The sequence below is a fragment of the Vigna unguiculata genome, chromosome 3, assembly GCF_004118075.2.
Source record: "Vigna unguiculata cultivar IT97K-499-35 chromosome 3, ASM411807v1, whole genome shotgun sequence".
Classification (NCBI taxonomy): domain Eukaryota; kingdom Viridiplantae; phylum Streptophyta; class Magnoliopsida; order Fabales; family Fabaceae; genus Vigna; species Vigna unguiculata.
In genome coordinates, this window is record NC_040281.1 from 21,307,180 (window position 1) to 21,324,960 (window position 17,781).

At 31.2% G+C, this 17,781-nt stretch overlaps 1 protein-coding gene across 1 annotated transcript; it reads left to right on the top strand.

The window, feature by feature from the left end:
* The first annotated feature begins 370 nt into the window (after positions 1–370).
* LOC114179663 (dolichol-phosphate mannosyltransferase subunit 1) lies at positions 371–5,790 on the top strand. Its single transcript, XM_028066075.1, has 9 exons — positions 371–484; positions 913–1,071; positions 1,371–1,470; positions 1,584–1,617; positions 1,684–1,760; positions 2,134–2,159; positions 2,238–2,402; positions 2,498–2,612; positions 5,411–5,790. The coding sequence occupies exons 2-9, from the start codon at positions 962–964 to the stop codon at positions 5,513–5,515; spliced, it is 732 nt and encodes a 243-aa protein (XP_027921876.1). The 5' UTR covers positions 371–484; positions 913–961; the 3' UTR covers positions 5,516–5,790.
* Positions 5,791–17,781: the final 11,991 nt, after the last annotated feature.

Below are 17,781 nucleotides of genomic sequence, written 5' to 3' on the forward strand. Positions count from 1 at the left end.
AACTTTTTTTTTCAACATAAATTTAATTTTCTAAAATTATTTGTTTAAATAGAAACTTTATATTTTTATATGTTATTTTTTTATCAGATCTATTAATGTATAACTAAAAAATAATATTTAATCGAATATGTTGCTATAAAAAAAAGTTAATAACAATGTGTTATAATCGAGAAATAAATACATCTTCTATGTTTTCTACAAGAAAGACGTGTTTTTTTTACGATTTGAATACCATAACAATATTTTAATTTTAATTTAATACCATAACAATATGAAGAAGGAGGAGAAATATAACTTTTTGTTTTATTTTTGTTTTATAAAATAAATATTTTCCTTTTAAAAATACTATCAAAATTACAATTATAATTTAAACACAAATAAAAAGTTTGTTGTAGTTGACACGCTGCTTGGTGCCTTTGATTCGTGTAACGCCGTCGCCTGAAGCTGCTGCCCCTCGTGACGTTTTGTTCGACGCCGTCGTTAGGTTAGTTCATCCATTTCACTTTCGATTTATCTTTCTTTGATCACAATTATACTGTGAAGGAGTATGTTCTTGTTAGTGCCAGTCATCGAGGGAACCGTTTACTTGGTTTTAAATTGATTTCTTCTTCTGCCACCGAGATTTTGGATCTTCTCGAAAAAGAGGAGCCTTGTGAAATTTCTGTTCGTTTCGACGAATTTAGAGCCGTTCTTGGCATTTCTGTCTCTGTACTAAGGCGTAGCGATTTGTTAAACACGTGTAATTAATTTTCATCACTTCCCATTAGATCGTTGATTTTATCAATTGATATACCAATTTAATGCTTCCAACAGTGTGATGAATACTTCTTCTCCAAAACATTATAAAACGACCTTCTATTTCTACGCATAAATATGTTGATTGTTCTGTATCTCATATTCTGTGTGTGTTAGTACGTTGAATTCATTGCACTGATTGAATTCGGTCCAAGTTGTGATTGGAATGGATGAGCCACATCAGAAGCAAAAGAACAAATACAGTATAATTGTTCCTACATATAATGAGCGTCTCAACATTGGTCTCATTGTTTACCTAATCTTCAAGCACCTTCGGTAAATTCTCCATCTCATGATTATATCTGCTCCCTTTTAATTGTTTTTTCTTCTCTATTAGTGAATATATAAATCATATCATTTATAAGTGGAATTCTGAGCAAGTATTTTATGATTTGGGCATCATAAGCATGTCTATATGTAGAATGTAAAAAAATAGTAATTATTCTGTATATATGGCTTATCCAAAACATAAAATTTTAGCAAGAAAATGCCTTTTCTCCTGGCAAATTTTTTGTTTATGCCATCTGAATATATGATTAATCATCAATGTGAATACGTTTTCTTGCTTAATTTAGGGATGCTGATTTTGAAATTATCATCGTGGATGATGGGAGTCCTGATGGTACTCAGGATGTTGTAAAACAACTACAGCAAGTTTACGGAGAAGATCGAATCGTAAGCAGTGACTTTTACAAATTTAATTTTGATATAAACACAGTATTCATCCATGATTTATTCTGTTTTTGGGATATTATTTAGAGTAACCATGCTTATTCCTGTGGTTCCAGTTGTTAAGAGCACGGCCTAGGAAGCTGGGTTTAGGTATGTTCCTGACACTTGCACCAAATGTTTTATGATAAATTAGCGTTTGATGTAAATAATCTGCAGGAACTGCTTATATTCATGGCATGAAACATGCATCTGGAAATTTTGTTGTCATCATGGATGCTGATCTGTCACACCATGTAAGTTTTATTAATCAAATGTAGAGGATAGTTTGAATTTATTAATGATAACAGTAGACCTGTTTGTTTTGCTATATGACTGATTGTCGTGCATTTCCCATGTTTCAACGTAAAATTTGTGGTTGAGTTGAACTTGGCTACGTAATCCAAATTATGTTCAGCGGTTGAAAGTCAAGTATACTTAACGTTAAAACAAATGGCACATAATCAATCACAAAGCACTTTCCACCCAGAAACAAACAGGCTTTAGGTTTAAAAAATCAAGGGCTGGATGAAATTCTTTATCGGATTTTTAGTTTGGAGAATTTATTAGTTGCAGAATAATTTTTCTCTTATTTATTTGTCCTTTCTTATTTATTCATTTCTTTTGCAGCCAAAATATTTGCCAAGTTTTATTAGGTAAAGAGAGCTTCTAGTAATTTCTTTCTTGTTTTCCCATTACCTGGCACAATTTAATCCTTCCTTTCTGCACTTCAGCAAGCAGTTGGAGACTGGTGCTGATATAGTTACAGGGACTCGTTATGTTAAAGGTGGTGGTGTGCATGGATGGAATCTTATGCGCAAACTAACTAGCAGGGGAGCAAATGTTCTTGCGCAAACACTTTTATGGCCTGGTGTCTCAGATTTGACTGGATCTTTTAGGTAATAAAGCTTCATAATTGGTATTTGCAATTTCATGAGTTTCATTTGCTCCTCTGTTCCCTGGTTTGAGAGGGATGTATCATTGTTCTTTGTAGACTTTATAGGAAATCAGTGCTTGAAGATATCATTAGTTGCTGTGTTAGTAAAGGATATGTCTTTCAAATGGAAATGATAGTACGAGCATCCAGAAAAGGATACCATATTGAAGAGGTACGGTTTCTCAATTCTTGATTATTATAATCAATATTAACCTGGTTGTTGTGATGACTTTATAGATCTTGGGTTCGATATGTAATTGCATCAATAGGTTTTTCATCAAAGAACAGGCCCAATGCAAACAGCATCTCTTTTTCATTTCTTTCGGTTTTAAGCATTTCAACAAGGGCCTCCTGGAGAACCTAACAAACACTATTTAGGTCTACATTTTCATTGTATGATTTGAGAAGTTTTTTACCTGCTAGTTTTTTTGTCCTTGTCTCTAGTGCCTTAGTGTAGCCATAACAAAGGCCTAGAGCATTTGGTATTTTCATTGCTTCCTCCATGCCTCCCAAACCACCCACCAAAGACCCGGATGAAATCCTTCATGCTATTCAGGATTGCCTCTCTGCCATTCAAACCCACATGGAGTCACAAGACAATCGTGAACATGATATGGAAGCCAAACATGAGAGCTTGCACCCCATCCTTTACCATCCTCGTTGACCAGGTTTCATCTTTGTCCCACCCCTTACTTTTTTTTGACCCTTGAGTTCACATGCTCATATTTCATGGCTCCAATCGACGACCCCTAGATCAAGGGCCACACATCAACATCTCTGCCTTATATCACAACCCAATTGGGTCAGAGTTACCAACATGCCACCACAATGTCCATTGAAGGTCACCGTTATCTCTAACCACTTAGGCCACCCAAACTCCAGGTCGCTTCTTCTAAAGGACCTGACCCCTTAGACTGACTTTTTCGAGCAAACCAATACGTTGCCTTCTACCAAATCCCTCTTGAACAATGTCTATCCATGGTGGCTTTCCATATGAAGGATGATGCCCTAAGTTGGTTCAAATTAATGTGCCAAAGCAACCTCCTTGTAGATCGGGTGTCCTTTACATGTTCCCTCTGTTTTGGTCCATCCTCCTACACAATCACTAGGCAAAACTATTTAAGTTACACAAAATAGGGTTAGTTACAGATTATCAAGTATGTTTTGAAAACTTTGCAATTGTACTGCTGGCCTCTTCCTGGATATTATTCTTAATTATTTTTTATTGTTTCTTTCGCCATATATTTGTGGTGAAATAACCATAATCTTATTCTATATCACAAGCCATTAGCCTTGCTAAATTGGTCAAAGATAAGATTCACAACTCTAAAAAGACACCTTTTCGGCCATTCACACATACTACCTCTACCTAGAATACTTCACCACCCATAACCTGTACACTCATGCATTACCTACTCTCTCTGCCACCCTACCCCTGAAACGCCTCACCCTAGACAAATTGCTAGAATATCAAGTTCAAGGACTTTGTTATAATTTTGATGAGAAGTTCACACCTAGTCATAAATGTACCACCTCTAATTTTTGTACGTCTCTTAGATGACCCAGATTCAGCCACAACCAGACTACTAAGGAACCCCCTTTACCATATCTACTAGACACTATCCATGCTTGTATGTTGTGGCAATTAGCATGCCAAGAAGAGGTGGGTCGGGTTATATGTTCTAAACCCGCGAGCCACTTAACCCGTCCCGCCTGGCCCACCAGCCTGCTGGGCTACAAGACGGGCCAACTTGCTATAACTCGTCAACCTGTTTTCTTTTTTGTTTATACAAATCTTTTCTCTTCCCTTCTTCCTCTTTAGCGAAAAAACCCAGAAAGCCCCACACGATTTTTGATGTTCTTCTTAGCCAAAACAACACATAATCCACACCCACACATGAGGCGAAAACACAAGACAAATTCCCATCCCTCAGCGACGACTATAGCGATTTTCATCATCGGCGACGACACCCACAGTGGCAACCACACCCAAAAGTCCTTTTGCTCATCGAAAACCACGGTCGGCAACTCTGTTGTATTTCTCTTTGTTTATTCTGTTGTAACCTCTTCTTCCATTTCGTTTCTAATAGAAATTGGGGATTTTACGAATTAGGGATTGGGGATTTTGTGATCTAGGGATTGTGCGATTTGGGGATTCCACAAATTGGAAATTTCGATTGCGTTGCGGATTGGAAAACATTGTTGTGAGCACAATTTTACTTCTTTCTTGTTCTCCTTTTACGTGGTTGTGTATGTTGCCAGAGGTGTGGTGCGCGACCAAGAACGTAGTGTTGTAGTCAGCGGACACGCAGGCTAGCCCGCCACCCCGTCCATCGGCGCGACAAGTTGAAGTTCCTAACCCATTTTCATATTTTAGGTTGGCTCGACCCGACCCGATTTTGGTGGGTTAGAAACGGGTCGGTCTTAAATGGGCCGGGTTGGCCCAATTGGCCTGGCTGGCCCAATTTGACATTCCTCTGTGTGTGTGACATGTAACTATCTAATCACGAAAGATTTGTTTGATATTCACATTAAAAATATGAGTGATAAGCGTACACATACAATCCTTGCACTGTATGTAAACTGCTTGAAAATTGAAATGGTAAACTGATCAAATAGTTTAGGAAATGCCTATTCCTTCTACTATTTTGCTGCCTTTATATCTTTGGAACTTTAGTTGATTACAGTGAAATTTATATGCGATTGGTTGGATAAAATTGTTATGATGTTCTAAACTTTAATATTTGAATCTATGTATTCATCTAATTCATGTGGGAAATTTGAATGCTAGTTGATTAGGCCGAGTTTTAATGTTTTAATAATGTGCTTCGGCAATTTAGCATTCATCCCCACCCCATCCTTTTTGTTTTTGCTACACCTCTATCACCTTTCCAAATACTTATCCTGTTAAAGGCTTATCACTTTGTTCATTTTCACTGCATAGCTGACATAAAATTTTATTGTGTATAGGTTCCAATCACATTTGTTGATAGAGTATTTGGAAGTTCAAAGCTTGGTGGATCAGAGATTGTTGAATACCTGAAAGGCCTGGCATATCTTTTGGTGACAACATAAAAAGAAAAATCATAACTCGTGTCGGGGAGGTGGGGGTGGGGGCACTGGGGTATAAATTTTGTTCGATTAACTTTTTGGGGACATCAGCTTGGCTACTAGCTACAGATTCTGTACAATACAATCCTTGTCTTTTGAATTTATTAAAGGACATTATCTGTTTTTATAACTGTTAACCTGGATAATCGAAGGACATTCTGTGTGACCCTTCTTAGATGGACATCGGTATTGGATATATCTCCTGAATGTGAGTTTATTTGATAATTTTTCAGCCAAAACACGAATGCTAAAAGAGAAAAAGTGTAAGTATAATAGATGATATGGTTGGAAGGAAGGAAGAAAGAAATAGTCTTAATCGAACAATAAAGAGGATTTTTCTTTTTGTGTCCACATTTCATAATACTTTTTTTATCCTTAATTATTTTAAAATTAATTATTTTATAAATAATTTATTTTTAATCATTTTTTTAGAAATATTGTCTTAAACCATTATTTAAATTTTTTTTACGTATCTTTTTTTTAATTTTATATTTAATAACTATTTTAAAAATTATATATTTGTTATTGATTATAACTTAAATTTTTTGAAAATAAAAAAATGTGAATACACATACGCGATAACGCATGTGTGTTTGCTAATATATATATATATATATATATATATATATATATATATATATATATATATATATATATATATAAATTCTTTTTCATTGAATAATATTGTGTTATCATATGTAATAAGTTGTTTTAAATAGCTATGTCTCATCCTTATTACATGTTAAAATGTTAAAATATTATGAGTTAAATATATTTTTATTTCTTTATTTTTAATAAAAACTGGAATTAATCATTTTTTAAAATTTTATTCTAATTTAGTTTTCGAATTTTAGAAATGCATGAATTTAATTATGCTAATTAAATTTTATTTAATTTATTTAACATTGAAATAAAAATATGTAAAATAGTGTAAATAATTCAAATATTATTATAAAACATGTTTAAAATATCAAATAAACTTAATATAATTTAGTTAAAAAGATTAAATTTATGCATTTTTAAAATTAAAATTAAATTATGTCAAAATTTCAAATATAAATTAATTTTTATTTTTATAAGATAAATTTTTATAAAAACCAAAAACACATTTATCTCAAATATTTTTTATTTATTAATATTATTTATTCAATATATATTGTTATAAACTTACTTGAAATACTTAATGGCGGCCTAATACAGTAGAAGTGAGTAAACTTCATTAATAGATGATTTTTTAACTATAAAGCAAGAACTGACTAGATATCGTAATCCATAAAACTCCGATTTAACTTGCATTAATGTACCTAATTATTTAATTTAGTAATTAATTAGGTATTTTATTAAAGGACAATGTCGACTCTCCGGAGAGATTACGTAAGTCATACGAAGCTTTATTCATTTGTTTAGAAATACGTTTTGATAATATTCTAATTTAACTATAATTGATCCACTTCTTATTTAATTAATTACTTTGTTAAGGTATTACAATAAACAAAAAAGAAATGAAAGACTTTGAGAAAAGTTAGAAACCGTGATTTTTTATCTACCTTAATATATATATATATATATATATATATATATATATATATATATATATATATATGTTTACAATAGTTTATGACCTCTTGCTTTCTAGATTTTTAGAAAATGTTTTCTCGCTCAACAATAATTCTATTTGACAGTCGACTTAAACCTATTAAGCATATCAATTTAGTGTTATTGGTTTCTACTAAAGTTTTTCTCTCATTAATCTTTCTAAGTATATTGTTTAGTTTTAAAATAAATTATCTTAAGTCAAAAAATTCCAAACTCACACACTTACCCATCGCCTAAACTATTGTCCAGTGCTTTTTATGCACATTTTTAGAAAACACTTTAGTTATATATGGTGATTCTTTGGTCTATTTAGGTTTTTTTATTATTTATTTATGCTTATAACAAATTCATGTAGTTTGAAATTTACCTACAATACAACCACATGTCTCAGCTGATATAGTATAAAAATTAAAATCATTCTATAGTTCAAACATCCCATAAAAATAATATTTTTGACAGAATACCTTCAAGCCAAAGAAGAATCATCAGTTTCATCAAATCAACTACAACAACAAACAAGAACCATCATTAGATCTCATCATAAACATGTAGTTCTCACAGCGTACATCAACAAATCTTACAAAAAATACAACACAACAATTAGCTTATCTTGCCTGAATTTAAGCTCTTTCCTTTTTCAAGCTCCACCAACTCATGCTCTACTTAGAGCGTTATATTTTACACAATGACAAACTCATAGTAGAGATCTGAACATATCATAATGATCATTAACATGCAAATATTCATCTTAAACTTGAAAAAGTCACATACATGAAGGTTTTTCCCATTTTTAAGCATATCATCGATCTGACTCAAAAGAAGGGTAGAAGATCAACTTACTCTGATTCCAGCTCTGATTGGTTAGGATGATAGCCCTCTACACCAAAACTCCTATGATGTACTATGATATTCAAACGAATGAGTAAATTTGTTACATATCTAGAGAGAATGCAGAGGAAGAGGCGAGGGACATGTTTTAAAGAGAGATAACAATTTTATAAAATGAAACTCAATTAATTAGTTTTCTATTTTTAGTTTCAAGTTCTTTAATAAAATAGTTGATTGAGTTTCACTCATATCGTCTACTCTACATCGTTTTGCACATATCGTCTACCTTTTCGTCTACTCCTACTCTCACTATTTTTTAGTCCTTACATTCATCCCAACAAAAGAATTTTCATCTTAAAAAATGCACTTATTGAGAAAGTAGATAAGGATAAACCTTCCTCATATTCTTTTCTAACTCCCTATGTAAAACCATCTAATTTATCATCCCACATCACCTTCATCATACTAATAACTTTGCCCCTAAGTTGCTTGGTCTGATGATCCTCGATCCTGACTAGTCTCAAAAGATAACTTCTAGTTGAGTTGCACATCATCCAACTCTATTACAGGGTTAGATAAGGAATATACTTGCTCAGTTGAGACACATGAAACACATATTGAAGATTTACTTACTAAGGAGGTAAAAAAATCTCACAAGGCTTTGGACCAATCTTTCAAATAATTTAATATGGTCCATTGAACTTAGGAGACAACTTCTTGGACCTGATAGCCAACCTCACACCAGTGGCAGGTGTCACTCTGAAGAACATGTGGCTCCCAACATTAAACTCTAGAGGTTTCCTCCTCTGATCAACATACAACCTATATTTACTTTTTGAGAATCCCTCTTGTATATTTTTTACCTTCTCTGTAATTTGCTAAAATAGTTCAAACCCTACAATCATGGTCTCCCTATTTTGATACTAGCATAATGAAATTTTGCACTTTTTTTCCATATAAAGTCTCGTATGGAACCATCCCAATGGTAGTATGGAAGTTATTATTTTGGGTGAACTCCACTTGAGGTAACATTTAATCCCAACATACCTCTACGTCTTTGATTTTCTACTTTGGCCTTCTAACAAGTTAAAACACGTAGTAACGTACTAGGCCACATTTCTTTTCATATCAAACCACCGAAAAGATTCCTTTAGGTTTGTAGAATGTTTTTTTCCAAGATAATAGCACCTCTGATGCAGTTGATCGTAATGATTAACCTTTTGCATGGATGTATAGATGTGAACAAAACTTTCATAAGCTGAATAAAAGGTTGACCAATGCACCAATATTGGTAATTCCTAACATAGAAAAGTCTTTTGAGGTTTACTATGATGTATCACACTAAGGCTTTCGTTGTTTGCTGATGCAAGAGAAGAAAGTAGTGGACTATGCTTTAAGGTAAACTATAGGGTAATGAAAATAACTACCATACTCATGATCTGGAGTTAGTAGTTGTGGTGTTTGCCTTGAAGATATAGAGACATTATCTGTATGGGGCATAGTTTCAAGTATTTAGTGACCACAAGAGCCTTAAGTACATGTTTGATAAAATGAAACTGAATATAAGACAGAGGAGATGGATGGAGCTTTGAAGGACTACGACTTCTAATTAATGTATCATCCAGGGAAACCCAATGTGGTGGTAGAAACTTTAAGTAGGAAGAAGGTTTAGGTGTCAATTATGACAATAAAGGAACTAGAGTGGGTTGAAAAGTTTAAAGATTTGAGTCTAGGTGTTGAGCTACATGTTGATCACATTAGTTTTAGTAAGCTAACTATAACTAATTGTTTCCTTGAAATGATTAAGAAAAAAAAAGTTGTTGGATCCTAGCTTGAGATTTACCATTGAGTTTTTTAGTATAGATAAAGCTAAGGATTTCATGATGGGGGTTAATGGAGTTCTAAGATGCAGGGACAGGATTTGTGCACCAGCATGCGATGAACTGAAAGGAATGATCCTTGAAGATGGGCATAAGTGTCATCTTAGCATACATTCAAGCATGACTAAGATGTAGAACCCGAAAAGCTCCTAGCCTCAGAGGCAAACTTAGGGCATTCCCACTTAAGCATCTAATATCCTTTTAGTTGATATAACATGTCCTACAAACTGCACTTCCCTCAACCAAAACTCATACCCGGACAATTTGACATACAACTATTTCTCCCTTAAACCCCCAACATTGTCCTTAAATGTTCCTCATGCTCCTCAAGAGTTTTAGAATAGATAAGAATGTTGTGTATGAAGACTACATCAAACTCATACAAGAAAACTAATCATGTTATCCATGAATATGATTGGGACATTCATCAATCTAAATGATATCACCACACAGTTATAATGTCTATATCCAAACCACAACTTTATTTTGGAAAACATTGTTGCTCCATGCAACTGGTCCATCAAATTGTTTATCCTCGATAAGAGGTACTTGTTCTTGATTGTGAGCTTATTCAACTGCCAATTATCCACACACAACCTAAAAATCCCTAAATATCTTCTCCATCTCCCTAATCCATGCATAAGCTTGATTAGGAGTAGTGCTCCCATTGAACTTTGGTGGATTGTGCCTCATAAATTCACCCAGTCCAAGCTACTCCTAAGCTTGAATCTTTAAAGGAGGATCAACAACTACTCTGGTAGTCTTCCATCGCTGCTTGTAAACTTGATGGCTCTAAGCCATTGCTACACTCTACTATTGGATAACATTAACCATCATCTTTATGGACCTTGCTATCCCACTCATTTTAATAACAAATGGTTGGGGTGGGATAAGATGTCCATTATATTATCACATAAAAGAAAGGTTCAAAGACTAATTCAAACTCTTAAATGAAATAAGATACTAATAACATGCAAACATGCACAACAAAAGCATAACAAGCCCCACTTTCCACAAGACATGACCCACTCTGATGCAAAAAATGTAACCCCTCACATGGAGTTACGTACCATCGTCTAACAAGTATCGTCTAATAGATCCTCTACTATGTGTTTCATAGATTACAAAAGATTCTATACGTATTAATATATTAATAATCCTCAGGAATTAAATTTTTTCAAAAAAACTTCAAAATAAAATGTGTCTTCTAGAGGAGTATAAACAAAAAGTACATATATTTTTCTTTACAAAATAAGACAACACTAAGCTCTCTCACTGTTACACACCCCAACTGCATTATCATTAACTCCCTGCATCCCACAATAACAACGGAGAAAACCACTAACACATAACACAGAGAAAGCTAACTTTTATAGAGTTATAGAATCACAAAAATAAACTACATTTTCTTCAGACAATCCACATTCAACAATGCACATCATTTACCTAATGACATGAATTTATCAATGACAACATGCTTTACTTTTGGAAGATTTTTGTGTTGAATCAAGCTTAGAGATTTTACACCTATCATATGCCACAACCAATAGATTTTGGCCTCTCGCTCAGGCTTTACATGGACTCAAGAACTAACTCTTTTTCATAGATAATAGATTTTGGCCTCTCACTCCAAGCAAGGTTGTGTAACACCCCAATTTATGATGTCACAAAAAGATATAAATCATACACATTTTAGCTTAAAACAATTATTGCCGAAATCGTAAGTAAAGAAAAGTTTATAATTCAATTTTAAATGCGTAGTTCAAAACATCAATTGTCAAAAATTACCAAGTAACAACAACAAATAAAATAAAATACATCGTCTTTAACATTTATTTTAAAACAACTTAATAGAATAGAATAAAATCTCGAGTTCATTCATCCTCTCGTTAATCTACTCCATGCCATAAACATATGCATCATCACCTGCTCCCGTATAACACACTCTTCATACGATCATCACACACACAACAAACACACAAAACAAACATAGGTAAGCTAACCACATAGAATGATATATAAAATAAATTCAGTGAAATAAGACATTACAAGTAAAACTAAAAATCACATCCAACCAATTAAAATATTTAAGAATGATAACCACAACCATGCTTTGGTTTTTCTATCACATAATCCCTACCACATGATCCGATTTTCTAGAACCCGATGGTTTGAGTCGTTCTGCCCTCGCGGCACCAAACCTGTCTTCCATGCTCCTCAAGGACTTACGAGTAAAAACTTTGGTGAATCTAACATCGGGCACTATACTTAATAACAAGTCGAAACTTAGGCGAAACATCTTTCCCCTCTCCATTATCACGCACAGTTGAAACATCTTTGAGCATTGCATCTTTAATTTGAAATTATTTGGTGATTTGTGCACGTGGGTATTTGACCTTAGAGGTAGATATCCAAAATGTTTGATAATAAGAGATTGACCTCTTCCTATATCCATGTCTCATTTTAGTAGAATTTCTCTTTTTTTATTTTATTTTTTATTTATGTTTATCTATGTGCATAGGATTTTCTTGAAGTTGGGTCGAATTCTCTCTAAACAAGGGAGAATGATAAGGAATCTTCAAGTGATACAAATTTAAGGACAAATTCTCTTTAAAAAGGAAGGTGTGATAGAGGACTATCTCCTCAACTTCAAGCGGTACTAATTTGAGGACAAATTCTTTGAAAGAAGAAGGGTATGGTAGATGACTATCTCTTGAAAATGTATCATAAGAACTTGAGGTAGAACATTTGTAATTCAAAGGATCTATGGTAAGGTCAAAGATAAAAAAACATCTCCTTGAAGCTTATAATGTTCCATGAATGGCGAAACTTAAAGAACATGAAAATCATGATCACATTTGAAGAAAATTATTAGTAAAACTAGTTTATGTTTCTATGTTTTTGGACTTTGATTTTCTTTTAGAAATTATTTATATTTTTATGTTTTTGGGCTTTGGGCTTTCTTTTAGAAATTAATTTATGTTTTTATGTTTTGGGGCTCAAGCCTACTTGTAGGATTCTCATGTTTTCTTAAACTTATGTGCCTATATATAGAGGTACAAAAAACTAATGTATTATTCAACATTGTTCTCTAGATTTTGTTGTGCCTTTGAAAGATTCAAATTCAGAAACAATTGTACTATTTTCTAGATAGGATCATATCACGTACATATATAAATTTAACAATAAACTCTCAATAAATTATGGCATAATCCCTAGCTCTTCTAAGCTCCACATATCTCTCAGTAGATTATGGCCCTTGTCTTGATTCTACCCAACCTCTCTCTCTCTCTCTCATACACACATTGTTGAGGGGGAGATTATTATAGATGACATCAATCGCCATGTGGCGGAAGTAAGGTGGATTGAGTCATAATCGAATCATGATATTTAGGTTGTTACGCTCTTAACTAGAAAGATTTGGGTCCTCACTCTTAGCTATAAATTTTGTCCTAGTGTTAAGCACTCGATTTAACATGTCTTATGATCATAGTAGGTAATGTATAGCAGATGCGATCATCTAACACTTTATTAATTTTTCTAGTAATGTTTGATACTTTTGAAAGACTATATTACGACTTGTTTATTTTATTGTGGAAATAGTCCATTAAGGCCTCATCCACTTCTTTTGTTTCATGTACCACAATAATGACTTATAATATAAGGAAAGACTCAATCTTGGTCATGATCAAGTATCCTGAAAGGATATGCTTAAACTTGTTATATGTTAGATAAACATATTATACACACACAAAAATCCCTTGTTTATTATCATCAAAATTTAGGTGTCAAAACAAAAAGACTTAAGATATCTAGGAATTCCGTCTTTTGTTTTTTCCTACATGATATATGATATGTACCTACTTAAGCAATACTAATCTAGAGAGCTACACTATAAATTCACACTTAATACAATTTGAGCTCACATAACTCATTTAAACTACCTCAAAATATCAACTACACTTGCAATAATCTCCATAATATTCAATATTCTCATATTCACTTCACATCATTTCAACATTTATATACAAGGCTAAAGCATCCAATTCTCACATGCATATTATTCTAACAGCCACACTCTACTCATATATAAAAGAATGACCAAATTAATTAGATACTAACATCAAGTCCCTTTTATTTGGAGGTAGTGTGCCTATTAGAAATTCAAGCACGCTTACCATTTTAGAAATTCAAGTACGTTTCTTATAAGTTCAAAGTATCAAATCATATACCAACAATATTTCATCTTTACAAAACATCCAAAAAAAAAAAGAAAAAGAAATATTCACTAGTGAAAAAATTATCACTTCATGACTATTATGATGGGTATAATCTACCTGTCATAAATTTTTTTTTTTGACTTAAATTAACTTAACTTATTCTCACTCTACCTCTTTCTCAAAAATAGAATCTTATAACACGATAGTATTCAAAAATATCTTTACATCATAGAGAAAATTCAAAGAAAATGAGAAAAAAATTATAATGAAATAAAAAAATAAATATTATATGGGGGAATCGAGAACATCTCGACCCAGTCAGGGACAAGTACATCTCAGCCTAATCCATGGACGAGTACATCTTGGTTTAGGTGTATAGGCGTACGTCTTGGATGGAATATAAGAATATGATGATGCATTCAAGAGTTTTTGATAATGTAATAATGGGCCAAAGTGAATGTGATGACTGTTACGATAGGGCATTTATAGGATTTATTGGTATTTATGAGAGAATAAAGACGATCCTGAAGGTAATGAAATCAGGTCTCGAGTTCGGTAATATAAAAAAGGGTTCAGTGCCTAAGGTAAGGATCTATTTCTGAGTACATCCATTGCAAATACATACGAGTGAAGCCTTGTTAACTTGAGCGTTGAAGTCCTTGTAGATACCTACCCTCCAGAAGGATCATCAAGAAGCAGTTCAACGGAAGCCCCGCAAAGAAGGATCAAAGATTCTTGAGACAACTTAGTTCCTTACAAGAACAAATATGTAATAGACTTTTATTATTTACGTGTTTAAAATTTATCTCTAATCGAAGTGCTACAATTATTGCCGTTACATTTAAGCGTTTAATTACGACTTAATTAGTGATTTAGTCATCTAATTTGTTAGTTTGGTTCATTTTGATCATCTTATTATTTTTTAGTTAAATTTAGTCCTCTAATTTTTTTTAAAAAAGATTCAATTTGGTCCCCTTATTATGTTTTATTCAATTTAGCCCTCATTTTTTTTAAAATGATCCAATTTTGTCCTCTGCAATCTAAGACCAAATTAGTAATTAAGCTTAATTACAACTTTTATATATATATAAATTGTAATTAAACTTAATTACTAATTTGGTCTCAAATAAGAGAGCACAAAATTAGATCATTTTAAAAGGAGGGAGGACTATATTGAAGGGAACCAAATTGAACCTTTTAAAAAGAATGGAGGACTAAATTGAACCTAAAAATAATAAAGGAAAAAAAAAACCAAAGTAAAAAATTAGAAGACTAAATCAATAATTAAGCCATTAATTAAATTATTGTGGTCTTCTTTCATATCTAAACATGCATTTTTGGTTGCTTTATAATGGGTATTTGGGTTAGTTTGTCATGGCTAGGGGGCGAGACGGGATCAGGACGGGTTTTGCTATCCTATACCTATCCCTATAGAAAAAATTTCATCCCATTCTCATATCTAAACTCAACGGGTATCACAATTTTGTCTCATCCTCATTCAATCGGGTAACGAGTATTTACTTGTACCTATACCCGTACCCGCTTTCTTACTATTTCAATATTAATTAATTAATTTTTATAAAATAATAAAAAAATATGGTAAAGGAAATATAATATTATCAAATATTCAATATTAAAAGGAGGGTTGTTTATTCGATATCAAATATTTAGAAAGAAATTATAATTGTATATATTTCAAATTATAATACCAAATAAAATCTGAGGAGAATCAAAACATTTATTAAAATTTAGTTGATAAAATTTAAAATAATTTTGAAAAAAATATAAAATTTAATGAATCTCTTTGTTATACACTAATCAAAATTATAATACATCACTTGATCAAAATCACACCAAGAACAAAGATTAAACTAATAATAATAAAATTTTAACATAGATCTTATATCTTTTGAACTTCAATATATGTTGAATGGTGATAAAAAAAATCCTTGACAATTACATTAAATTTTTATATTATGGTAAATAAAATTTATTTATACAATTATGGTGACAAAATTAAAGTATGATTGATAGAGTTAGAAAATAAAAATTAATTATATAAAATATATTAAAATAGTATTCTACATGATAAAAATGTTAAAAAATTATCAAATGTACGTCTTAAAAACAATTTGAAAAAATTATTGCATGAAATCGCACAAAGGAAAAACAAATGTATAATTAAGGATATGATAAGATGAGAAATATCTTAGAGATCTAAGAAAAATTTTCAAATATAAACATAGTTAATGGTTGAGAAATAACTAAAATTGTTTTAGCGAAGCAAAAGAGTTCTTCAAATGAAGCAAAATTAATTATAATAGAGTAATGAAGATAAATTTTTTATATTACCTAGTAAATGGAATGTTTATGTTATTAAGCACTTACATTAAGAGTGTTAAACATTATCATGTTAAAGGAAAATATACAATAAATAGAAAAATATAGAAATATTCAAATGTGAGATATAAAAAAATATTTAATTGACATACATCATTTAAATATAATTGTATAAAAGTTATGATAAGATGAAAATATATTGGAGATGCGAATGAATTTCATGACAAACTAAACAATTAGAAGAAATAAAAAAAAATAGAAAGAGCATAATATATATATATATTACTTAATTAACTGTAAATATTTTAATAATTTAAATAGAGACGGAAAATATATAGGGATGGGAGCGTGACCGATATGTACATCCCAATACCTGATCAATGCAAAAATTCACTATTAAAACGAAAATGATTTCAAACTATACTAATAGAATTGATTTATTTGCCTAACCGTGACCTATTGACAAGGTCACCTAATAGGTTGCTAATGTGACGCATGTATAACATTGATTAAGTATAAAAAATAAAGTGTTGTAATAAGAATTCAATCCATGAATTCTAGTGAATGACCCCAGTAGCATTTTCAAAAGAATGACTTGAATAACGGTTATATATATATATATATATATATATATATATATATATATATATATTGAAATTTTGGATCAATTTAGTCTTTTATTTTTAGAAATATGTGAATTTATTCATTTTAATCAAATTTTGTTAGGTTTATTTGATGTTTCGTATGCATTTCAGGATTGCATTTGAGTTGTTTGTACTGTTTGAAACATTTTTTTATTTAATGTTAAGTCAAATACTATTATGAGACGCGCTTGAAATGTCAAATAAATTTAACAAACTAAATCTACATATTTCGAGAGATGAAGGATTAAATTGGTCCAAAGTTTCAAAATGGATTAATTTCAAAATTCACTGAAAGTTAAGAGATAAAAAACATATTTAACATATATATATATATATATATATATATTTATAAATAAGACAATTTTATTTATCTAATATAAATATTTCTTATTTCTTGAATATAAGTAAAGTTATAGAAAAATAATATATACAGTAAATAAAAATGTATAACTGAAATGAATATATTTATATGTAAAAGACATGTATAAAAATCGCATTAATTTCGTTTATTAGATAAGCATATTTTACATATAAATTTATGTAATATTTTTATTTGTATCATTATAAGAAAAATAGTTTATATAATAAAATATTTTTATATAATAGTTTATGTAAATTATCTAAAAACTAAATATTAAAATTTTTATTTTGTACAATGAGAATATAAAAAGTCATATTTAAAAAATTTATTTATATAAAATAATATTTTTTGTTTATTAATA

Coding starts and splice junctions, on each gene's coding strand:
- LOC114179663 (XM_028066075.1), top strand. CDS start 962: ATGGATGAGCCACATCAGAAGCAAAAGAACAAATACAGTATAATTGTT. Junction 1,072..1,370: donor CTAATCTTCAAGCACCTTCG/GTAAATTCTCCA, acceptor TGCTTAATTTAG/GGATGCTGATTTTGAAATTA. Junction 1,618..1,683: donor GCCTAGGAAGCTGGGTTTAG/GTATGTTCCTGA, acceptor AATAATCTGCAG/GAACTGCTTATATTCATGGC.